The following is a 26505-nucleotide window of genomic DNA, read 5'->3' on the forward strand; positions in this document are numbered from 1 at the left end:
CATCAGAAACTAAGTTAATGTGGGGGGTTGTTTGTTTGTTTTTATGTACTGAGACATAAATTTGCCATGCATGTGTGTGGTAGATTGTTACAGGAAAGGCTCCTAATCAATCATGTCTCCTGGCATCATTTTCCCTGTATATCCACTCTAACATTGACTCTCCATGGGATTTGCTTTGGTCAATGTGACAATGACAAATGTAACACAAGCAGAAGCTTGATAAGTGCTTATGCCACTGGGTCTTGCCTCCTTGGAAACCTGAGACCACAAGGCTGAGAAGCAGCCAAGGATGAAAAAACATGTAGAAAGGCAGCTCCTACCCTGAGCTGCCCCACCAGCTGAATGAATCCAGAGACAACAGCAGAAGAACCACCCAGCTGACTCACAGAATTGTGAGAAATATTGTTGTTGTAAGCCAGAAAGTTTGGGGATGGTTTGCTACTCAGCAATAGATAACTGATACAGTATACAAGCACAAACAGGCAGATATATTGTTGACATTCCTTGATTTCAGTTGATGAAGAATAAAATATAATTGATAATTATGAGATACATAAAGAGAATGTCACAGAAAATATAAAACATGATTATAACTTTATCATACATAAAGAAGGAACAGACTAGTCTGTCGTTTGGGATCTGTATTAGCTGCCTTTTGATTATAAACTCTACTAATTTGGTATTTTATTTTATCTTATTTATGTTTTGGCCACACGGCATGTGGGATCTTAGTTCCGCGACCAGGGACCGGACCCACAGCCCCGGCAGTGGAAGCTGGGAATCTTAACCACTGGACCACCAGGGAAGTCCCATGTCTACCCTATTTTAAAAGGATGTGGCATATACAACTTAGCTTCAGTTCTTTCAACAGTTATTTTTACCATAGACAACCAAGAGGTTTATGCAAGTAAGACTTGAAAAAACTTTTAGAATTCTAAAATCATTAAATAATAATCTGAAAAATCGAATAGTTAAAGATAAGAAAGGGCATCTGGTTACCCAATCATCGAGGAAGAAAGCTGATCTTCTATCCAAGTCTTAAAGGTCTTGAAAGATGGAAAATTCACAAGTTTATATTTCATGAACTCTGTAATCTACACAATATGATAGACACCCTTCTTTTTTTTTTTTTTTGCGGTATGTGGGCCTCTCACTGTTGTGGCCTCTCCCACTGTGGGACACAGGCTCCGGACGCGCAGGCTCAGCGGCCATGACTCACGGGCCCAGCCCCTCCATGGCCTGTGGGATCTTCCCGGACCGGGGCACGAATACGTGTCCCCTGCATCGGCAGGCGGACTCTCAACCACTGCACCACCAGGGAAGCCCTAGACACCCTTCTTAAAGTTGAATTCAGACTAAAAAACTCAGCTACTTCACTTTTCTATAGGAAGAAACCTGGAATACTATTCAGTGAGATACATGAGGATTTTTCTGTTTATTTCCAGAAGTATTTTCAGAGAAGATTTAAAGCCCAGCACTCCTCAACCTAAATGAATAGGGGAAAAAAAAAAAGGAAAAAAAAATGAGTATGTTAACTGAATAAATATTTAATGAGTGACTTCTTTGATCCAGCTATTATGCTAGGGGTTGGACCAGGCCCAAGGCATCTAGAGAAGAGCAAGGTAGAGACAAACTCTTGAGGAACTCACAATGAGAGAAACTGACTCAAAACGATGACGGTAATAATGACAAAAATTTTTTTGTATACTAATGATGCACAGCATTTGCTAAGTTTCTTACATATATTATCCCACATAATCCTCACAGTAATCCTATTGTACCGATAATGTAATCCTCATTTTACAGAAGAGATAACTGAGATACAGGTAACTTGCCAGATATCACACAGGTAATAAATAGAGAAGCCAAGGGTTTAACTCTAACAACATGGCTTCAGAAAACCACATTCTTAACTCCAACTGTGGTGCTCTAGTGGAGGAATTGCCAGAATTAGAATAGATAACAGCCTAGGTTCCCAGAGGAAGTGGTGTCTGCTCTGGGTCTTAAAGGATGAATAGGGATTTGCTTGACCCCATAACTGCAAAAGGAATTGATGGGACTTCCCTGGCGGCCCAGTGGTTAAGACTTCCCCTTCCAAGGCAGGGGGTGCAGGTTCCATCCCTGGTCAGGGAGCTAAGACCCCACATGCCTCGCAGCCGAAAAAACAAAACATAAAACAGAAGCACTATTGTAACAAATTCAATAAAGACTTTAAAAAATGGTCCACATCAAAAAAAAAATTCTTTAAAAAAAAAAGGAACTGATAAATAATTTAGCCAGTGCTTCACACAAGTTTAGCTTTATTAATTCTGACAACATCCTTGTGCAGTAGGTATTAGCCTCACTTCATGACGAGAAAACTCATACTCAAGGAAATTAAGTAACTTTCTCAGGATGGTGAGTAAGAGTTCCAGGTAGAAGGCACAAGATGTGACGAGCGAGGCCAGAAAAGGGCATGGCAGATTGATGTGAAAAATGGGGATGTGTGCTAAGCTGAGAAGGCGGTGGGGTTTACCCCGCAGGTAACAGGGAGCCAGTAGTGCTCTCTGAATGAGGAGTAGTACAAGGAGGTTGGTTCTCCGGGCAGAAAACTCTGGTGCTAGTGAGTAGAGTAAACTCCAGAAGACAAAAACTTAAGCCAGATAGATGAGTTAGTTAGTCTGAGGCAGCTATAGCAGTCCAGACAAGCAATGTCAGGGGCCTCCAACTATGAATTCTGAAGGTTCTAAGAAGATCCTACCATGTCAAACAATTTTTTTTTTTCAAAAATTTTCCCTCACAGGTGCGATGCCTACGATCTGGCTTTTTAAACAATGGCCATCCTAAAATTTGATGAAATATTTTAGAATAAAAGGTTTTATGTAAATAATTGTAGAAAATAAACTAAGTCCTTTGGTTCTATACAGTATCCAAATTATGTTGTTGCTTAAAATACTCATTCTATTACAATAGATTTTCTTTTCTCACTGGACATCCTGCTAAGACATAACTTATTTCCTTGCACAACTCACTGCCTCTCTTTTAGGAAAGAAGGGGAATCAGGGAGGTTATGGTTATATAAGATATGATATAATAGACAGACAGGATTATAAGGAAGTTAATGCATTTAGATCATACCAGAGCAGGGTATATAAGTTAGGAAAGAAGGGGAATCAGGGAGGTTATGGTTGTATAAGATATGATACAATAGATAGACAAGATTATAAGGAAGTTAATGCATTTTGATCATACCAGAGCAGGGTATATAAGTTAGAACTTACAACAAGCTAACATGCATGCCAGAGGAAATTCCTTGCCAGCCAAGTGGGCTGATGGAAGTGAAGGGTGGAATTGTGAAGAAAAATAGGATATTTTAGAAAATCTGAGAGTTTAGGAGAAAATGGAAGAACTTGGGTAGGCTGACAAACACAGGAAACTGTCATGTGTTATCAGATGTTAGAGATACAGTTCAGGGTTGCCAAGAATGATTCATGTTCAGAAGAGAATGTTTTCAGAGAAATTGGGTTGAAACTAGCATTCTGTTGACTATGAGAAAGACATTGCTATGAGCTGAACTGTATGTCCCCAAAATTTATATGTTGAAGCCCTAACTCCCAGTACTAGTATCCTTATAAGAAGAGGAGATTAGACACAGATAACACAGGCAGCAGGATGACCATGTGAGGATACAGTGAGAAGACGGCCATCTCCAAGACAAGGAGAGAGGCCTCAAAAGAAACCAAACTGCTGATACCTTGATCTTGAACTTCTAGCTTCCAGAACTGTGAGAAAATAAATTTCTGCTGTGTAAGCCACACAGTCTGTGGTAATTTATTACAGCAGCCTTAACAAACTACCACAGACACGAAACTGGGGGCAGACATGAGACTCAGGAGAAAAAAAAAAGTACTGCCTGTTTAGGAAACAACTTACTGAGAAACTTCAATATGTAGTAAGAGCTGGTAGGAAGTACAGTGACCCTAAGGGCAAGGGATAACAGAGGATAACGCAGTGCCTGGAAAAGAGGATGAATGAAACGCTGCACAGAACACACTGATAGAGGCACTGAGCCTGTGCCAAACTGAGTAACTGAAGCCTCCCCTGACCTGAGTGACACAACAGAACACGAAGTTTTACTACCGCTTCATGTGGTTTGTATGCCAGTATTCCCTCACATAATAATAATGATACTAGTGATGATGATGGTGACGGTGATAAAACCATTTGAACTACATATTACAGAGATCTGGATAGATTACAGGCATAGAAAAGGAACAGGCTAGACATTCCAGATGAAAGAAATCGTTCCCTCCCACAGGTGGCAGCAATAAAAAGTCCCCAAGCCAGAGGAATTGACAATAAGAATGGAGTGCCCATTTAATCACAACTATCAACTACGGCAAGGAATATAATTTTCCCCTCAGCGGTTTGTTTGCCTTTAAGCGGAGCTTCAGAAAGCTTGACAAACAGTTGGAGATATGTGAATAACACTTAAAAATCTTCACTATCTTTTTTGGGTTGCTATTCTCATTTACATGTTACTTCCACCATTTCAAAAGAAAATAATTTTTCATGGTTGAGGGGGGAGGGGGAGAAAAAGGCTTAATAGTAAAATAAGTAAGTTCTCCAGAGTACTAATTAGACTCGGTCATTTCCCAGCTAAATGCTAAATGGATACATGAGCTTATGAGTAACTAAGTAAATATAATATGATTAGACTTTATTCGCCCCAGAGAAGAGGCAGTGGCATCTGACATAGCTGTGGCTGAAGTGTTTGAAATAAACCCAAGATCCAACGGCCCAGCCTTCCTAACCTAACCTATTTTAAACACCTAAGACGTTTAAATTTATTAAAAATAAATTTAAATTTAATTAATTAAATTTGAATTAAAAAAAAGTTAAATTACTTCCATTGAGCAGCAACAGGGGCACAGAGAAACACATTTATTTTCTTGTCTAAATCAGATCCCCAAATACAAACTGTGAAGCACACTTTAAATATAATCTTAACGTGAATTCAAGTAGTTAAAAAACAAAACAAAACAAAGAGATGTGGCTCTCATTGTAAATAGCCATGGGAAAATTATTTATTACCTCTGCTTCCAAAGAATGAAGATGAGTTCTAACTTTATTCTCCAATACAGATAAACATAAATCATAACAACTGGATAAGAGGTAATTGGCAAAACACTGCAGAAAGTTATATGAAATATGGAAACTCCCACTTAAGAGCATAACCATTTGTCTTACTATGTCTTTAGAAGACTGCTGAGAGTGAATTAGCTGCAGGGAAAAAGAATAAAGTTTGAGAGGAGAGGAACCACTAGTTGAAACAGTTGAAGTGTCCTTTTTTGTTGTTAATGTATGTGGAGAGCTCTAACGACATTGTACCAAGTTTGGGATGCAAGTAAGGGCATATGCTTTATTCTTATGATTTATTACTTCTTTTTCTGAAAAAAAGAGATGCCCATATAAAAATCAATTTTTTATATCCATTTATCTTATTTTTCTTTGGAGTAGGACAATTTAATGATTTATATAGATCGGTTCATGATACAATATCCAGGTTCACCCATCAAGTTAATTTTAAAATGTTTCTATGGCTTTCTCCTTAATAAACTGAAAGAAATGACCGGCAGAAGCAGGTATGATGGTAGAAGAAAACAGCAGACGTAATAAAGGATACAAATGCATTCCAGATGATTGGGAACAGACAGAAAAGCAGAGTTTTCTTAATGTGCAGGGTGCCTGAGGCCTGGGCATCCGGAGCTCTGGCCTGTTTTCTCCACCTGTTATAAACTGCTTCAGAGCATGTCTAACATTTACGTGTTTTCTGCTCATTCCCACAATGCATGGTTTGTGAGAGGCAAGATCAAATTGTATTAATCCCTGTTTGGGGGAAAACAATGCCCCAAATCTCAGACACACTGAGGGTTATCAATGTTAACAGAAGCCTCAGAGGAAAAATGAAGCAACTGTTTTGATATAAAAACTACTTCATTATCAGTTTGTTTATTATCACACCACTGTAGCCTATAACAAAATTAACATTTGCCTGGGAGAAGATTATGACACTCTAAACCAAATAGTCCAAATTGTGGCTGTCAATGTGCAGAGGTCTTTATAGGAAAGGAACATGAAATGTGGTTCCATTAAAAACGAACCCTTTCCACGGTGCACATAAGGGCACATATTTTAGATTCACAGAGTCAACAAAAGCCTCTGTGTGGCCTCATTGCTAATTCAAAAAAAGCCTCTATTTGGGACATTACATTCTTGTTTATACATAGCAACAATAGCCAGAAAGAAATAGCAAACAGCATGAAGAAATTAGAGGTACATTGCTCTTAATACAAATGTTCTTCATAGTTTTGCTCTAGTGTGAAAGTTATTTTCAAACAGTTAAATTCAAATCCATGGTTACAAACATGGAGGTCTGAGAGAGAAAAATATTAAATCTCTAGATAAACGAATTTACCTCTATCCCATTAAAAGCATGACTTGTGAGAGGCAAGATCAAATTGTATTAATCCACTTTGGGAGAGTGGATAATTGTCTGTCACAATACATAGATAACTGAGCTGGAGCAGAGCTTAGAGTTTTCTGAGGCAGGTAGTTACCATGGTAACATACAGTCAATGATGGCCTCCTCTCTAGCATGGGTTAGGAAGACAATTTTGGTGTGAAAGAAGAAGATGCTAGGGCAGGACTTTGTTTTCAGTCGCTAGGGCCCTCCTCTTCCTCTTATTTCCCTTACTCTTACTGCCTCTGCCATCTTTGTTTATTCCTCCTACAATGCATTTCAAATCTCTATGATGAGAGTAAAATGGTAGTGATGGTGGTAACGTCATTAGGACAGAGAGAAGCAAATCACAGGAACTCGCCATAGATGGCAAAATAGCAATTGGCCTGATTTTGCTGCCACTAAGTAACCTGAGCTACCAACCGAAAATTTTGAGCACAGGTCAGTGTTATCTTCTAATGTCACTGAACTGTCCTTAAAATATAAGTGGTTTTGGAGAAAAGATGTATTTCTCTTGGGCTATCACCAACAAGTCATTTAGTGTCCCCCTCCACTGCTCTCTGTGTTCTTAGAGTTCAATCCTTGGTACCTCTCCCTCACCCCCTTGTCCTATCTGTCTTCGCTTTCTCTTCTACTAGTTCTATTCCACTATCTATCATGTCAACCACTCTCCTGCTACTAGCCTCATCTCCCTGACCCTGTAGCGTGCTGGGGTTAGCAACTACCAGTCCAAAAGAAGTGACTTAATATTCACAAATTGTGTGCCACTTGTTAAGTCACTGGTACCTTGAAATTGGCCAGATTTTACCTGGAAATTGGCAAAAGCTACAAATCAGAGATTCCCCCTATACTCCTCCCTCTCGTATCCCCAAGGTCTGGTTTATTAGTGCACCACCGCCCTGGTCCCACTGCCCTTCCTTTGTCTCATGCTGGCAAACCTCAACTATAGGTGAAAGTAACTGCTTTCTTCATGTATACATTTGGATTGCTGGGTATTTCTAGAGAAACTCCCAAAACATTGCACATTTTTGCCACTATGAATTCATGACCTCCAACAATTCAGCCCAACAATTCTTTTGTGTTTTCCCAGTTAGTTCTTCCATTCTTTGCAATATCTAAAAGTTTGTCCATGTTCTTTGAATCTCTAGCTCCACTACATTCCCTTAGTTCTAGATCCTGTTTAATAGAAATAAGAGAAACCTTCAAATGGAATATTCTCAATTTCTTTCCCCCTCACCTTACCTTACCTTACTTAACCTGCACATTTGTCTTTATCCCCATCTACTCCCTCCTGCTGTAATGGAAGAAAAGTACATTCTTTAGAGTCTAATCCTTTATCTCCTCTGAAGTCTGTCTCTGTTGATATATTCCAATTTCTTTATTGAATCTTCAACTTCTCTCTTGTGGGTCTTTCCTTCTTATTTGAAGAGGGATGGTCTGGTCGGCCCCTGGATATCAACCCTCATCACTCCTTGAGCCATCTCCTAGTTTCTTAAACATACCATCCTCCCTCCCACCCCACAGTGTTTTACACATGCTTCCTTCAGTCTGAAATGCCTTATAATCTCAGTGCAAGAAAGCTTTTCCTAAACCACTGAGCCAGTCAGGTTCCTTTGCTCTTTGTTCTCCATATATCTTTATTATATCTCTTCTGAGCATGTGTCTCACTTTGTAATTATACATTTATTATGGCAATTATATAATTAACATCTTCTGCATGATATAAGCTCCATGAGCTCTGGGAGTGTATGTGCTTTTGCTCAACCTTGTGTTTCCTGGACCTGGCACAGTGCCTGGCATATAGTAGGTACTCAATGAAGAAATTGACTCACTGAGTGTTTTTTTAAGCATTTAAAGCCATCTTTCCCATCCTCCAAAAATTCATCTCAACCTCATGTCTACTTATCTCTCTCTCTCTTGTACTTACTCTCTTACTTACTCTCAGGCTTGCTGGCTGTTTCTTCCATCCTCCATCGTCTCCCCACACTAACCTCCTTAGAAGAGCTATCTCATCTTCCTTTGTCCATTTACTCACCTCCTGTTTATTCCTTGCATCATTGGCTTTTATATGTCATCACTCCACTGAAACTGCTGTCACTAAGCCCACAAAGGAACCTCTTTCATTAACTGTTGCACGATGTCCACTTCCACTCTCAGTACCTTATGAGACCTCTAAGCATCACTGACATTTTTCAACTTCTTCCTTCTTGAACATATACCTTTTCCCTTAGCTTTCACACTTCACACTATTCTGGGTTTCTTCCTGCCTTTTCAGTCTCACTAGCTGCTGTTCCTCAGCCCATCTTTTATATGTTAATGAACCTACCCTCAACCCTTCTCTCTGCTCCTCTGAAAATTCACCCACTCCCATGGTTCAAATACTGATGACAACCAAATGCCTACTTTTAGCTCAGATCTGATTTCCATTCCATATCCACCTGCTTATTGGATATTTTTACGTACTTGGATATGAGACTGTAGATATACACCACAAACTTAACATGTCCAACACTTAACTCATTATCTTTTATCCTTGCAATTTGTTCTCCTTTGTGTGTTCCCCTTCATAGAGTGACTACTACCAAGTTGCCTAAGTGAGAATCCTGAGCATGATCTCGGCTCTCTTTCTCTGCCCTAATGCTCTTATTTAATCACTAAGATCTGTTGATTCTATCTCCTGAATATTTCTGGAATCTGTCCACATCTCTTTAGCCCATAACAATAGTCTGGTCACTTCTCAACTGGATTACTGCAACCACCCCTGAGTTGGTCTGTTACCAATATCTAATCTTATCCATTTTAATCTATTCTCCACACACCAGCCAGAATAGCCTTTCTAAAACATAAATCTGATCATTTCTGTCTCCTCTTTAAAAACCCACAATACTTCCCTCTGTCTGAGGATAAAATCCAAGTTGCTTACTGTTGGATTACAGGCTTAAATGGCTCTGTACCAGCTGTTTGGCTCCTGCTTACCTCTCTAAGTCTTCTATCTACTCCCCTCATTCCCTCCATCCTTGAACCCTATTCTCCAGTCATGAACTGCGCTTAAGTCTTGGACAGCTCCATCTTTTCTTACCTCTGGGCCTCTGCATATTCTCTGCATGGAACTTCCTTCCCCCTTCCTCCATATACTCCTTAATTCCTGCTAATCCTTCAGGTCTCATCTTAAATCTTACTTCCTCTGAGAAGTCTTCTTGCATAGTTCCTGGCACATAGTAGCTACTCAATAAATGACCTTTCTTTCCTAATTCCCTTGTTTTAGTTTAATGTCAGATTTTGCAGTTTTAATATTGTTCAAGTTATTTTACTAATAAAATACAAACACAATAGGCTACTTTACTTTTTAAAACATTCTATTATGAAGATCTACCAATAGAATATTTTGAGTGATATGATGAACTTTTCTACTAATGAGGTTCATCATAACTGTGGCACTTGTAACACTGTCCCAAATAAAAATCAACTTAAAAAAAAAAAAAAAAAAAAAGACTTGCTTCCCAGCTTTTGGAGAATAATTCTCAGGAAAGGTTGACAAGGCCATAGAACTAACCTGTATTATATATATAGTACTCTAAATTATGTTATAGATATTTTACTCTTCTAATTCATCTCTTTATTTTTATCAGAGCAGTACCCACTAAGTGATGTTTAAAAGAGCCAAATTTTTAATATTTCATCATCTACATACATGGCACCTATGTGAAACATAAGGAGGCATAAAATATTGCATTAAATCACATACAATGTCTAATACCTGGCAGTTTTGGGCCAACAAGAATGGTAATTTCATCAATTCAACCTAATACAATATGAGTGATATTGAATAAAATTATGTAAAAAAAAACAGATCAAGAAAAATTATAAAGGTTATATGTATATGAACTTGAATATATATAGGTATCACATTTATAAATTCTTATACTCTAAAGAAATATCAGTTTTCTAACAAGCTTAAGATGATCCCCCAGCACAAAAGTTAATTTTTTTGAGTCACTGAGTTCCCTTTAAGAATCTAATAAAAGCTACATATTTTCTCACCAGGAAAAACAAAATGCTTAAACGCTTATATAAAGGAAGTCAAATTTCTAGTGACTCAGAGTCCATGAAGCCAAGATCCAAGTTTAAGAAGCTCTGCAATAGCAAAATTTTAAACTATAAGCTAACAACTGAATAACGATATTCAACCAAAGTTGCCTTCCTGTGAAAGTGCAGGATATTCATATATTAAGTAACCACATTATTTTTCAAAGTAAAGTCTGATGGGTGAATGTATTTTCTCATTTTAGCCTGGCTGGATCACAGGAACAGAAGGGATATCAGAATGATTTAAACTCATGTTAGTAAATTAGAAAAAAATAAACACCGAAAAATATTCCTGATATTTAATGTCACACGGGTTTCAGAAGAATAAAGTTATTTACCCAATCCAATGTGCTTTATTAATAAATCCTATTATCCATACGCAGAGGTAACAATTTATTTTTTACCTGTAACAGTTGCATTTATTTTAAAACCAGTCAGTTTACTGAAATAACTGGGTCATCTAGTTCCTTAAAGTTAGAGGAAAGTGATTCATTTTCAAGGATAATTAAATGAGAACATGTCCATTCCAAGACTATACGACCGTACACAAATCCTATAAAAATAATTAAAATCCAAAAAAAAAATGTATTACCTTTGACAGAAATTCTATTGTTAAACAGGCTGTGGATAAGAAATCATGAGCTCCAACTTTTTTGCCTGTTCCATGCCTGCAGTCACCTTTGTCTGTGAATGCTTTAACATGCAGCCGTGTTCTGTAAGTCCATGATTTCCTAACATTTCCAGTTCCCAGCACATGCTGCTGTAATGATGGCATGATGACTCACATCCTTACCACACTCCCACTTTCATTATTCAGTGTAACACCTCATCCTCCACAACCTCTCACGGGTTACAGCATATCAGAATGGGGAAGGGGTAGGAGGGGCCGACAGTGGAACAGGCCTGAGTGCTTTTTCAAAACTGCAAGCTGCTGTGAAATCCATGTAGTGGGTTGTGACTAGCAGAGGGAAGGGTAGAAGTTTAAAATGGAATAGAATATAATATAGTAGAAGAAAAACATCAGAGTGCATCATACATTGTAAGCATAAGTATCTCTTCAGATGTGTGTGTGTGTGTGTGTGTGTGTGTGTGTGTGTGCACGTGCATATGTTTAAGGTCTTGATATAAAAGCTATTTCAAAATGTAGGTCTTGGTTTAAAAACAATCTTAAATTTTCATGTTGGAGATCTACGTTCTAGTCCCAGCACGATCCCTGAATACTGTACAATTTATGTCTTCCTTCTTTCAGTTAAACCTCACATCAGCCTCACAATAATGCTATAAATTAAAATGGTGTCCCTTGGGTACTGTTTTAAGTATCTAAGAGAAAGGTACTCTCCTTAGATAATACAAAAAAAAAAAAAAAAACAAAACACAAAACTAAATAACAACCGTATTATTGCTTTAAAAAAAATTCCTATCTATCTGTTCATGACCAAATAAATCACTCTGGTTGCACATAGCACTTCCATCTCAGGAACAATCCATTCAGATCATATTTTGAACTTGTCTTCTAACATTTTATGTTTCAGTGTCTCTCATATCTCACGTTTCTGGCTTGACAGTCGTTAGTTACCTCCATCCTCTGAGAAGCTTCATAAATTATATTGAGAAAAGATATTTCCCTGTACATTTCATATTTTTAAATCACTTTCCTGGGTTTTTTGTTCTCAGTTATTTTCCCACAGTTCTAGATTTCCCTTGAAAACATTTACCTATACCTCTTAACTCTCTACTCTTTTATTCTTAGAAATGCATGCTGTATTTTAATGGATCCCTACAGCACTGCCCCAAGTTGTAGTACTTCTTTCTGACAGCTCTGGAACAATCAGCTGGCTGAAGCCTACCTTCCAAACCTACTACCCACAAAATTCAATCAAAGGCACCATGACCACTGTGTTTTCAACGTCTACAGACAAATGTGGCTTATGCTTAGTCACCTGGCTTAGCCAAATAAAACCATCAGTCATAAAGCCTTTAAAAGTTTGCATTTCAGGAAGAAGACTTCAGAGGTCTATCTTTCTTAATACCTTTGGAATATGATCTCTTTGAATATAGAGTTCATTTGGAAGACAATGTAATCTTTTTCTCCTCAAGTTATTTACGTTCAGCATTGAGTTGTACTTTTGAAACATTTAGAATTTAGTTTAAAATAACTTAAAATTCAAAAAAAGTCTTACACCAGAAAAGTGTTGCAGTGGGTATTATGCTTAAGTGAAGTCTGTGTCAAAATACATTTTAAGAAATGAGCTTAATAAATCAATGACTACTCTATCTTCTAATTGCTCAATCCCAAATCTGTGGAATCACTTTGACCCCTCTTTTCCTTTCACACCCATGTTTAATACATCATGAAATCCCTTTGGTTCTCTTTCAAAATATACCCAGGTTCCAACCACCTCCATCTCCAATCCATCTCTATCCCCACTATTATCACCCTGGTCAATCTATCATCATTTCTCAACAGGGTTACTGCAAACCCCCTATCTGATCTCCCTACTTCTACTCTTACCTTTCTATCGTCTGTTCTCAACACTGTAGGCACTATAATCCTCTAAAACCTCAGACAGATCTTATCACTCTTCTACTCAAAACCTTGTAAGGGCTCTTCACTATACTCCAAGCAAAGCCTAAAAACTCTTACAGTGACCTACATTTTTAGGCTCCTTGTGAGCTCTCTAACTTCCTCTCCTATTGCCCTCATTTTCATTCACTTCGTTCCAGCTACACTGGCCTTCTTGCTGTTCCTCCAACTCACATGGCATGAGCCAGCCCCAGGGCCTTTGAACTAGCTGTTGCCTCTGCTGAACTGCTCTTCCCCTAGACATCTCCATGAATAATTCATCTCCTTCACCTTCAATGAGGTCTACTCTGACTACCAAACAACAACTATAACTTTCCTTCTCCCCACCAATCCAATCTTGCTTATTTTGCCCTACTTTTTCTTTTTTCATAGCTATTTATCACCTTCTAACATATTAAATATATTCTTTATTATGTTAATTGTTTACTGACTTTCTCCTTCGGCAAGAATGTAAAGTCCATAAGACCTGGGATCTTTGTTTTTTCAGAAAACAAATTTATATTTTTGTCATGGTTAGGTAAGAAGATTCCAAAGGTACAAGAATTTACATCAGTAAATTGGTTCCATTTTTTTTTCAAATGTGCTATCTCACCTTGATACCACAATTCTCTAGATAAAGATTTCTATTTTAACTTATTTATAAAATTTGTTTATTTATATCAGACACCTGATAAGGAGCAACGTATCCACAAACATTTGTCAGGTGTGGGATGGAAATGCGTAGATCAAGACAGAGCTTTCCAAGTCCCTTAGAGAAAGGAAAGCACGGCCTAAGCAGGCTTTTCTTGCTTGGTCCTAAATAATCTTAAAACAGATGGCAAAAGCTAAATACTAAGTGTGCTGCTATGGAAACCACTATCACAGCAACCCATTCTAGAGCCCCACCTATGAGATAAATGTTTGTCTCCCTCTTGTTACAACCTGAACCTGCTAACGTTCACTCTAAGTCCTACTAGAAGGTACAGCCACTATAGATACAAATCAGCTTGACAAAGAAGTCTGAGAGAAACTAGGTCATACACCATTTCACCTTAAACATAGTCAAAATCCAGCAACATACTGAGAAAGAGTTTTATACAATTTGCCATGTTATTCTGCATTCAAGTTCCACATTTATTATCTATAAATTCATATATCTTACCTTAATATTGCAAGCCTGCTCCATTAACCTTCTTGCATTTTCCTCTGCCCTGTATCTCTTTGGAAGCTGGACTCTGAAGAACTTTAAAGCACCTTCAAAATCAGCCTGCAGAAGATCTTCCTTTGAGGTCTAAAAAATAATCACCAAGAATCATCAATTACATTTTAACCTACATTCAGAACGAATACATTGTAAAAGGAATTTCTATTTTCCTGAATGTACTTTTATAGCCAAGATCTAGGTGAGCTTCAAAAATTTTTAGGAAGAGATTTCTAACCTCTTTAACTATAAGCTGAAATAAGTCACCATAAATCCTAGACGTGACAAAAGAATTAACAGGCTAACATATTTAATTTATATTACCTGAAGATTTGAATAGTGGATCTTGGCAAAGCTAACCATGTTATGGCTCTAAAAAAAGAAAAATGCCAGAAAAGGAAAAACTTTGAACTCTGGGACTAATCTGTGATTTCAGCTTGGTAGGCATTTTAAGGATATTTTACAAAGCTGGCTGAAGACATAGACAATGCAATCAAAGCACAGCAGAATTATATAATAAACACCTAATGAGAGAATGACTTTTCAACTAGTGACAGTAGCAGTTCAAGTGAAGAAAATAAGAAATTGTACCCATATCTTTTTTTTTTTTTTTGCGGTATGCGGGCCTCTCACTGTTGTGGCCTCCCATTGCGGAGCACAGGCTCCGGACGCGCAGGCTCAGTGGCCATGGCTCACAGGCCCAGCTGCCCCACGGCATGTGGGATCGTCCCGGACCGGGGCACGAACCCGTGTCCCCTGCATCGGCAGGCGGACTCTCAACCACTGTGCCACCAGGGAAGCCCTGTACCCATATCTTAAAGACTGTTATAAAACAGTAAATGAAGCAAACCACTTAACTACTGAACTTCTTATGAAAACTACTGCTTACCAGATTTACGTAAGAAATAACCACCACTTATAAATATATGTATACCCAGAAAAAAGACTGAAAGGAAATAAAAGAAAATGTTTCTCTGGATAGTGGGATTATAATTTTTTTTCTTCTTTATATATTTTGCTGTTTTTCCTGCAGTAAGGATTTTGTAATAAGAAAGGCAATAAATATTTTAATAAACAACTATAAGTAATCGCTGGCAAACACTGAGACACAAATTAAGAGATTGAGAAAGACTGGGTACACAGAAGTAGGCCAAGACAAAAAGAAATAAGGTGTTTTAAGAGTCAGCACTTAATTGTCAAAAACTGCAGAAATCAAACAAAAACAAACAAACAGACAAAAACAAAACGTGGTGGCTAGAAATCACAGAGCTACATGCTAGTTCAAAATATTACTTTATTTACATTCAAATTTAAAACTGATTAACCTTAAAGACTGCATTGAAAGAGTATAAGGAAGTCAGAGGAATCCTGCTCATAATGAGTTGTTGTCATCACCACCAGCCTGGTCTAAGCCACTGTCATCTCTCAGCTGAGCCACCGCACTAACTCCCCAACTGGTCCCCCTCTTTCTGCTCTTGCTCTCCACAATCCACTCTCCTTACAGCAGCTAGATGATACTTTTTCAGATCATGTTGCTCTTCTGTGTAAAGCTCTCCAGTGGTTCCTACTGTGCTCAAAATAAAACCCAAAATCTTTACCATTGCCCACAAGACCCCTCAGGATCTGGGGCCCTTGCCTTCCCCTCCAGCCTCACGTTGAATCACATCTCCCTCCTGCTCTCAAGCTCCAAGCACACTGGCCTTCTTTCTGTTTTCTTGTACACACCAAGTTCATTCCTAACTGAAGGCTACTGCCTGTTCTCTCTGCCTGGAATATTCTTCCCCCAGATCTTCATCATGATAACAACTTTTTGTGATCTAGATTTTAGCACAAATATAAGATCTGAGTTAGGCCTTTTCTGAGCAGTTAAATTCTTCCCCCCAGCCCATCACGTCATTTTCCATCCAGTCATTTTCCAGTTTTACATCTGTTTTCGTCCTAAGGAAAGGGGATTTGTCTGTCTTGTTCTTTGCTGTATCCACTGCCTAGAGTACAGGAGGTACTCAACAAAAATTTACTGAATAAGTGAATGAATTCTACTTCCGCCTCTCTTCCACTATACATATATAATTTTTTCTTCCCTTCTCTCCTCCCCTTTAAACAGAAACATGTAAAATAGAATAATATATTAATTCACACAGCAGGCATTTTCACAGGGAACTAGGTTGGCCCAAGTTTAGATTCACAAACTAGTCATCAGAAGACAGAGCCAGGCTAATAGTGCCGGGGAAAAAAACAAGCTTCAGTACATCTCAGATTTATTTCCTCCCTCACAGATACTGAGAGATGGTGGCAATAAGCAGTGGAGAGAATATTTAGCATGATAAAGTGCTATCATCTCACCTTAACTTGGTTGGAAAAGGCAGTTACTGGAAACAACTTCAGCCCCAAAGAGGGCCTCTTCAACTAAAATATCAACTGCTGAATTACTGAGAAAGCATCCACCTACCAGTTATGCCAGACATACAACATCCTTTTTCACCTGTAATACTGGTTCTGATGATTATCTCTTTGGCAATTGTTGGGAAAGTTCAACACAGGCTGCTTACAGAGTTTGTAGCGAAACAGGATTAGTAGCTTTCTTCATTAGTCAAAAACCTTCTAAGGGCACCTCTTCTATTGTCAGTGCAACTAACCTCTAGTTACCTGCAAACAGATGCCCCAAAATGGTGGGGAGCAGTCTACTGCCTACAGGAAGCAGCATGGTTACCTAATTTTCTAATACGGCCCAAGGACTAATTTCAAGTCCAGCCTCTGAGTTCATACAAAAGCAGAAAGATTAGGATTAAAGATGAGAAGCCAAATATCCTGTGACATTTGCCCTCTGGTCAGGCAGGGATGGCCAGGCACACAGAGATGCTGTTTGGAGGAGGCTGTAGTCTCAGGGAAGGTACAGCAAGGAGCTCCCTACCCAGGTGGGGCTGAAGCTCAGCTCAGGTTAAGTCTCTGGAAACCAGAATTCAGAGTGCCCTGTGACTGCCCTTTCCAAGACACCGCTGGTGTTAGTGAGGCTCCAGATTGCGTGACTGGCGCAACTCAAGCCCCTGAAGAGAGGAGCTCTGATAATCATGAGGCAAGTGTAGAAAATGCATCTTATTTAATCCTCTAATCTTAGCCTCTAGGAAGTACTTGTCAATTAGAGGTCCTCAAGCAAGGTTGCAAAGGATGGAATAGTCATTTTAATTCCAACTCTGGCCAACTCATGGTACTGCATAATTCTCCACCGTTCTCCTACTTTAAAAGTGGGACTATAGCCAACCTCGAGTATTTGAGAATGAACAAAGTTAAGGCATATGAGTATATTTTGTGAACCTCAAAACAAATGTAAGGGACATTTTGGAAAGTTGTCTCTGTTGCTCAAATATGCTCAGATACTGAAATTTTAGTATAACATTTTGTTACATTGCTTATAGTCCTTTTTTCCTAACCTTACAGATATATTTCATATATATTTAACAAAATTTGAGTCACTTTGTACACATTATTTTGTTAAATATATACACCTCATAAATGTCAAGCATTGATGTAATAATATTAGTCCAAAATATAGGTAGTGGTGCTTTCTATGAAACTAAAACATGGCTTCAATCACACATACTAATTATTAATGAGCTGACTATGGAGATATTAACTTAATTAATGGTTATAATTGAGTTTATAATTGCATGAATGCTAACCCTCTGCTCCAACAAAGAAGAGAAGTTTAACACATGATCTTGTGATAAGACCCAAGCTTTAAAAATACACCCCTAAAAGGCAGACTAACATTTCAAAAACCAAACCAAGTCCCTGAAAGAGGTTGGGCTGGCTTCTGGATAACATTATCCATCTGTACTCACTATACAGAACCCCATCAGGCTAGAAGAATTGATTTAAGTTGGAAAGGCTGTTCTTCAACTGGGAAATTCTTAGAGTTTTTCTATATTACCTTCAGAACAATAGTGAAGGAATAGTAAAATAATGAAAATGCAATCACTTTCCAAACATTATTTGCTAAGTAACGTCAGTCAGAAGATAATATAGACAAGAACCAGGGAATTTGAATAAGCAAAGGCATGTTTTCTTCCCTTGTACAATAAAGGAAAGAACTCTACCAGCTTTTAAGTAAGAACTAATAGATGATAACTTTTGAAAATCAGTGGCTCTACTAATACTCATCTTTTGCTCTCCAAACTTTCTGTCAAATCCTTTTAAGTGATCATAGGAAACATGTTTACCAATTACACCTTCAAAGGTAACGTTACTTCTTCCTCATTTCTATGAAAAGAGCTATATAAAAAGATTACCTGGATAATTAAAAAAACATTTAAACAAGTCCTACTTCTATTTCCTTTCAAGGAGGTAGAAATAAATATCCAGAGGGAAAGGTAAGTAGGATGTTAATGTAAGAATCCTTCCCACTCACCCCAGTAAAATGAATTAAGCACATTGCCAGGCACACAATAGACACCAACATATATCTGTTCCATGAATTTATAAAGGATCTACTTCAAGCATACTCACTATTAATAAGTCAAAAATTAATAAGATGCAAATTAGAAAGGAGATGTAGGACTTATTTTGATATAAAAATTGACTTTTATATTTGGGGGGCATCAGAATTGGGGGGCAATTCTTTTGTATATTGGGGGGCATCAAAATTGACTTTTATATTTGGGAGGCAACTTTTATACTTGAGTCTTTAACTTCTTTTAAGAGTTATCATCTCTCTTCAGTGAGTAATCCTTGCAGCAGTCAACAACAGAGGTAAAAATGGGAGAGAAACTTTCTCCTCTGCTCTTTTATTCCCTCCTTAAAATTAATGTTTTAAGGAAGTCCACAAATTAAAAAAACAAAACTAGGATGCAGTTTGACAGCATAAAGAAATATGATCAGAATTAACTTTCAATGGTTACTGGAGGGACAGCTGGAACATTTGGCTATAGATATATGTCAATCCTCTTCAGCCTGAGAGTCCTTTGGATTCACCGTACACAGTGCCCAGAGTAACAGATTGAAACTACAGCCAACACTGAGATCAACATATAATGATCTGATAACTTCCCATGTCATATAAAAGCAAAAAGAAAAAATCTAGGAGGATAGGGAAGATTTTGAACCTGAGTAAAAGTTTTTCCTCTTTCTCCAAATTTCACACACTTACAGAGGAATATGAACTCTGGCTATGTGCCCCTGCTAATACCATTTGGAGTGTGTTTTTCCCACTGAAAAATTCAGTGCAAGAGTATCACATTTTAAAGTGATTTTTTTTTTTTAAAAGAAAGGAGGGTGGGTGGAAATGAACAGTTCTAACATTTGAGTGTTAGCTCCAGATGCTTCTATTCGAAACCTCTCATTTTCTTGGATGACAAATCTTTCTTTAAGGGCCTCTGATAAGCAGCAAAATCTAGGTTTGATTATTTTAGGGGATTATTTGAAAAAAAATCTAGGCATGTTTATCTTTCTCACCTTCGCTATATTCACCACAAATGGCTTTTCTTCCTTTAGTTATAGTGTCTAACAGGATTTCCATTCCGTTGAGAAATGTTTCTGGGGGTCTGAGAATCATTTGGAAGCACAGGCTTTTAGAAGAGGACATTACTTAGCTGGTATCTAGGATACGTATATCCCTTGCTTTGGTATTTTAATTTCACCAAAGAAACGTGTGTTTGGTGAGTCTGCACACAGAATTTATGCCTTGTGGTAATATCTAAAATGGAGTACTTGTATTTGATTTATTAAAGGAAAATTATTCTTTACTAGGTGTACCTTTGAAGGACAATAAGCAAAAATTCCAAATGTGCTTGGTGTTCTCATAGCTTGATGGTCTCTCTGTGAATCAGGGAACAATAAATAAGGCTCAAAGTCCAAATCTACAACACTGTCTTGGTAAATCTTCATTTATTTGATCGGTTTCATTAAAAAAATTAACTTGTCTTATATGAAGAAAACTACTGGCATCTTAAAAGTAAAATAAGGGATTTGTATGTGTTTAACCCACACACACATTCATATTTAAAACATGATTAAAAACCTAAACTTCGGGCTTCCCTGGTGGCGCAGTGGTTGAGAGTCCGCCTGCCGATGCAAGGGACACGGGTTCGTGCCCCAGTCCGGGAAGATCCCACATGCCGCAGAGCGGCTGGGCCCGTGAGCCATGGCCGCTGAGCCTGCGCATCCGGAGCCTGTGCTCCGCAACGGGAGAGGCCACAACAGTGAGAGGCCCGTGTACTGCAAAAAGAAAACACAAAATCTAAACTTCAGTGCTTGCCCTCTTGACTGGTAATGGAAAGACTGCAACATTGCATGTGGCAGGATTCCTCTTAGGATTACCCTGTGCAGATTAGCCGCTGATCCCACATCATTAGCCAGTCCAATAACACAAGGCTGAACAACTGTACTTCCCTCTGGTACACATGCTAAACTTTGAGCAATAACTCATTGGATAGCTGATCCCAATTCATAGCCACATTGCTAATTAAAGGGCATGTGATTTCTCAGAATGTAGAGTACCCTAGTTCTATCAACAATCTTTTAAGTACAACACTGTATAATAAAGTCAGAGATTTCCAAATGGCCCTATACACAACGCAGCACACACTTTTCACATACAGTGCAAATGGCATTATTACCTGCAGTGTTAGAGCCCAAAACAACCTGAGGGCTGTACCACCACCTCAGGTACCTAACTGAGCAACCAAGCCGACTTTGTACAGTTGCAACATATAGATATCTATGACCTCCCACAAATCTGAAGCTTGGGAAGCTTATGGGTTTTGTTGTTGACAATCGTTTTACACTAGAGTCATCCGGATTTTGATGCAGATTTTAGTATGAGTGATATTCTTAGTTATCAATTTTATGTTTTCCTTCAAAACACTGAAAATGTAAATGCCAAAGATAGGCAGCGCCGGATCACTGTAAAGTTATCAGTGGAAGCCCGTGAGACACAAAGTTAAGCAGTCTTTAAGAATATTAGACCAAAAACTGATTCCTCAAAGAGAGGCAGAGAATTGGTTGAAATATATTTTAGCACTTCTTAGTGCCAAAGCTCCTGAAAAAAAATGCTTTTTATTTCACTGTTAAAAAACAAAAACAAAAACAAAAAACTCCTTTCTAATAGAATCATGAATCTTCAGTTTTCTCCTTTATTAAGAAAAAAATGTTATGATTCAGGGGAACAAAATTCAAGTGAGCACTGATGACCTCACCTAGGCATTAAAACATATATATTGAGCTCTTCTTTCTTAAATGACAAAGGAACCATATTTCTCAAAATATACCACCCCCTTCTTTATAATTGTATGCTGGTCACTGCATCTAACTTCACCTTGCAATGATAAACAGACTTTCTTCTGGGTGAGAAATCCCTTAGGTGCACGGCTACCTAACATGTCTGTTATGATGATACAGGAGAGATTATATTTACATGCAAACAGATACATGAGACTTAATTAATAATTGTAAACATAAGCATAAACAGAGATGAACTATACTAGAGGGAGATATGTGAGAGAAAAGAGTTAAATTCAGTCAATATTGTACTTCTGAAAAAGACTCAAATATGAGAGAACCAAATGAGGGAACAGTCTAGAATGGTATTAAACTCCATTGTATAATATAAACAAAGCAAAATTATTCTTGCCCAATTACCAAATAATGGTATAGGACTACCACAGACCAATCACATTATAGAACAGTTGCTAGGTATAGTTCTCAAACCACTAAAAAGAAACACTGCACCAGTGATTGTGGGTATTTAATTTTAACCCTTGGTAGGAAGTGCAGAAGGGTGATTTTTCTCTTGTTCAGGAAATCAAAAAACAAGCAAGGCAGACTTCCCAGACTCAGCACAGACCCAACAGCTTTAAGCTGTTTCATAGATACACAGTTCGAACATTCCAGGAGAGAAATCTGTAATTTCCTAACCAATGATATTTAAGGGGCAAAATTCCCTATTAACACAACCAAATTGACCATCAAATGGAGAGGTTAGAAAGCAAACCAGGCATAGTCTAGATAAGTCGCAATAATGTCTGGTGTAAAATTTAACCCCTTGGAGACAGAAATAACAGAATGCATCCATCAAGCACTTGGGTATTCTGCTTTATTGCTGAGCCTGGCCAGCCATAAGACCTTTTTTTTTTTTTTTTGGCTGCCACAGAGATAATGCCACTAACGTGGGCTTGGAGAGGAGAGCCATATCTCCTCTAGCCAATTAAGGAGTGGCACGGACCAGGCTCGGACAGAGCCCCATGCCTGTGGCCACTCAGCACTTCCTTCTCGGTAGAGTGGGGAAAAGGGGAAGGAGACAGGAGACCGCAAGCCTCTTCTAGGGATACAGGGAATTCTCACAGAGGGTGGCAGATTCTTTACAAATGAAGTTCAATGAAAAACAGTCTCACCGCCAGAAGCCGAGGCACAAACAGACGATGCCCCATCCCCAGAAGTTCCAGCACTCGACACGCATACTCATTCACCAGCTTGTTCCTCTCGTCGTGCATGTCCTGGGACTTTTTGACAGGAGCTGTGAGCTTAGCAGCTGGGGCTGGGCAGGGCACCCCTTCTTCCATGAGCAGTAAGTAGTTATCCAGAATGAGAAAGCTGGATCTCTTATCCACAATTTTGAGAACTGCGGCGGGAGGGGAGCCAGGCTTAGGTCTCCCCAGGAGCACGCACAAGCCAGTCTGTGGTGGGAACTGCCAGCTAACGTCTCCACAAGAAAAACATTTTGGCTAAATTATCTACTGTGCAAGAGCCCCAAAGTAGACTGGAAATGAAATCAAATGCTGATCTAAATAAAAAAACAGCAAAAGCAAGCGAATGCAAGAAAATGGCCAAGAGTGATGCAGGAGAGTTCACATACATGTGTAAAAATGGACAAGCTGCTTAGAAGGGTCTAGCATGTGAGTGTGTGTGTGTGTGCTGTGTGTATGTGAGAGAGTGAGTGTGTGTGTGTGCGTGAGCAAAGAGCAGGAGCCAGGAAGCCAGGGCAGTTGTGAAGCTGCAAGGAGAAAAGGATGAGCTCATTGCAATCCTTGATTCGTGACAAGCAGCTCTGCTGTTGCTGCCTCTGCTGCTGCTGCCTCTCGCTGTGAATCAGTAATGAAGGGGTAGGGAAGGAAGGGGAGGGAAGAGAAGGAGGTAGGTGAATGAGCATGCAGAGTTTGTCTCGGGGGAGAATGCTGTAATAGGAAGCCAATGGCGAGCCGTTGGACAGATGCGCTTCCCCTCCCAGTCCACCTTCAATCAGTGTTAGGCTGACAGCTTATGCTGTTGAATCTTAAACCCACAGACAGATGAGCTAGCTTCTCCTAACATGTGATGCTCACAGAAAAATCAGACAGCCTGCCAGCTAAAAGGCTGACCTTTATTCACTCTTGCTTTCTAATAATGGTAACAGATACAAGTCTGATTTTTTTTACTGCATATTTAAAGTGGGATGCTCCAATCCTTGTTAGATTACTGAAATCTCTAACAGAACAGAGGCTTAGGGGAAAATGATAGAGTATGGACAGAAGAGCAAGGACCGAACATCCAAGAAACGACATGCCCTCAAGTTGAAGTGTTTATGCAATAATGACTTTTTGCAATGCTAGGATATGCAGAAGTATTTCAGCATTCTGGGAAGGCTAGCTGCAATTAAAAGGAAGATTATTTTTAATGTATTTTTATTTTTTATTGTGGTATAGTTGATGTATAGTATTATGTAAGTTTCAGGTGTACAACATAGCAAAAATGAAGACTCTTATAAATACACAATATGATAAAGCATAAAAACCTACAACATAATAATAAGAGTATACCTTTAAGGAACTATTAAGGTTGAGATTCTCAAAGCAAAAATAACTTTCCTAACCTAAAGACTGATAAACACTCACTTAATAGTTCAAAACATTGTTTTGATGCATTCTGGTCTAATCCTTCCCTTGTAATAGTATAACAGAGTTATTCACAGTTTAAAATTTTACAATCTTACTATTAAAGTTTTATATTAATTTCCTTGATGTGAATCATCAGTTTTAGCCAAATCAAGGCAGAAGGACAAGATCCCCTTTAAGGGTAGTTTCTTATCTTTATCCTAACAATTAACTACTATATATTCAGAATCTTGGAGCTACTGTTCTGTAGTTGGTCTCATATGAATACCAGACCAGTTTCTTCATGCAAGCTGTAGCGTGGTGCAAAGACTAGTGGGGCTAAGAGAGCTGGAGGAAGTTCCTTCTGAGTCTTAGTTTCCTATTTTGATAAATAAGTTACAGATCTCTGCAAGTAAGAAAATAGAAACATTTATCAGCATACCTCTGTGATCCTGGTTACAGAAATACATTAATTACAGAATTGGGGATAAAGGGAAATACTGCCTTCCTTAAGAGAATACTGTTTGGTTTATTTTTCCAAAACCTCAGGTGAACAAAACTTTTTTGGGTTAAACATTTAAAGTATTAATTAACAAAATACCTTAAATAAGATACTTATATTTTGCTGTCAGGCCTTCTATTTCTTCCAAAAATGATTTATTAAAAACCTATACAAAGTAAAGATTTTAATGTAAAGTGATAAAAGCCATTAGAATATGATATGTATATATATATGTGTGTGTGTGTGTATATATGTGTGTGTGTATATATATATATATATATATATATATATAAATTTCAGATCCTTGAGATTTTGGAGGAAATGTCTTATGGGCTACCCAGGGTGGGAGTTGGTTTAGCCAGAAGGGGGGAAGAGGGAAGAGGTTCTGGGTCTCTCATTACTCGAGCCCCCTGCCCTCCCCCCATCAGCAACAACAGCTCCATTTTCATCTTATTTACATAGTGAAGTTCTGCATGAGATTTTGTTTGAAAAGACTGTGCTACTGCTGTGTAAGTGTGAAAAGCACTGCCATAGAAGCTTTACATTGAAGAGCAAGGGGACAGTTTGACTTGCAAACGAAGAAAAAACTCAGTGACTCCTTAGCTTATAGGATTTTTTATGATTTATTTTTTTTAAAAGATAGGGTAGATGTTTCCATCCATCTGACTTGGTCTCAAAGACCACTGGCAGAAGAATTTTTATTTTTTTTTACTTATATAAACCAGAAACAAAAAATTTATTGCCCAAAAGGAATTAAATTAAAAAATTAATCAAAAGACTTTGGAACTGGTTTGGCTCTGATGCTCACAAAAGAAGTTAAAACTATATGCACTAAATATTAAATGTAATAATTAAAATATGATAGTTTAATGAGCAAACAAAGTTACACTTAAAAGATTTAGGTTCATTTAACAAAATGCTGTGTAAAAGGCACTACAAACCAGTGGTCATGTGTTTCAGTTTTCCCAATCTCTCCATCATCCTGCCCCTCAAATACGTATTATCCTTGAGGAGGTAAAAGGTACAGGCTCAGCTGCAGGCTCTGAGTGGGCCCTGCTGGGATGGAAGAAGTCGTTTTTGGCAGCAGGGTCCAGGGCACACCTACCCCAATGAGGCTGAGGAACTGTCACACCAGGGGCCTACAGAAGGCACTGGGGATTAGAGGAGTGGAGAGCCTGAGGAAGAACAGGAAGAAATGGGGGCAGGTCCAGCTAGCTGCTCCTACCAGCCCCTGAACCAAGACCCCGAACCAGAAGGGGCAGAGCTGGCACCAGTGCGGGGTGCAGAAGATGGAGCTGCTGACATCCAGGGTTGGAACTAAGGCCCTAGGGCTTCATTCCCGGGACAGGCCAGCAGAGAATGAGGATGAAGATGAGGAGCGAGCTACAGCACTGAGCAGCCACAACTCTACAGTCGTGGACCCAGAACATGCAGAGTTGGTGAAAAGGGCGAAGGAGGTGCTATCAAATGCCCAGTGGGAAGATGTGGTACAGAAGGCCCTCCGAGCCTGGCAGGTGTCCCCTGCCTGCCAATGACCGCACTGAGAGCTGCCTCCTCTCCCTGCATTCCAGGGCTGATCATATCCCAGGTTGTAATGTTCATCCCCATGCTCCCATCCCCCTTTCCACATCAAGGTAAACCAGACTTCTTCTCAGAGACTTATTAATTCAGTTCTATACACATGGGGACATCAGCCCAAGCCCAACCCACCTTAGCATGTATCACTCTATGGAGAATAAAAGCACCATACATACATAGCCCCCTTCCAAAAAATAAAATAAAAGAAAGAAACCATCATCCTTGCCTTCAAAA

At 38.7% G+C, this 26505-nt stretch overlaps 1 protein-coding gene across 14 annotated transcripts in view; it reads right to left on the reverse strand.

The window, feature by feature from the left end:
• RABGAP1L (RAB GTPase activating protein 1 like) overlaps nt 1-26505 on the reverse strand; it is a 684401-nt gene that overhangs the window by 122496 nt on the left and 535400 nt on the right. For 9 of the 14 annotated variants that reach the window (XR_007479508.1, XM_033428113.2, XM_033428114.2 and 6 more), the window contains one exon: nt 14314-14442. Coding sequence is in view for 12 of the 14 variants with exons in the window: in XM_033428113.2 (XP_033284004.1) it covers nt 14314-14442 (129 nt within the window). In the remaining 2 variants the exon portion in view is untranslated. Of the gene's footprint in view, nt 1-11180; nt 11547-14313; nt 14443-16695; nt 16848-22736; nt 23413-26505 lie in introns of those variants that run through there. The other 5 variants (XM_033428120.1, XM_033428125.2, XM_033428117.2 and 2 more) reach the window with 5 other exon arrangements.

Source organism: Orcinus orca, chromosome 1, assembly GCF_937001465.1.
Source record: "Orcinus orca chromosome 1, mOrcOrc1.1, whole genome shotgun sequence".
NCBI classification, from domain to species: Eukaryota; Metazoa; Chordata; class Mammalia; order Artiodactyla; family Delphinidae; genus Orcinus; species Orcinus orca.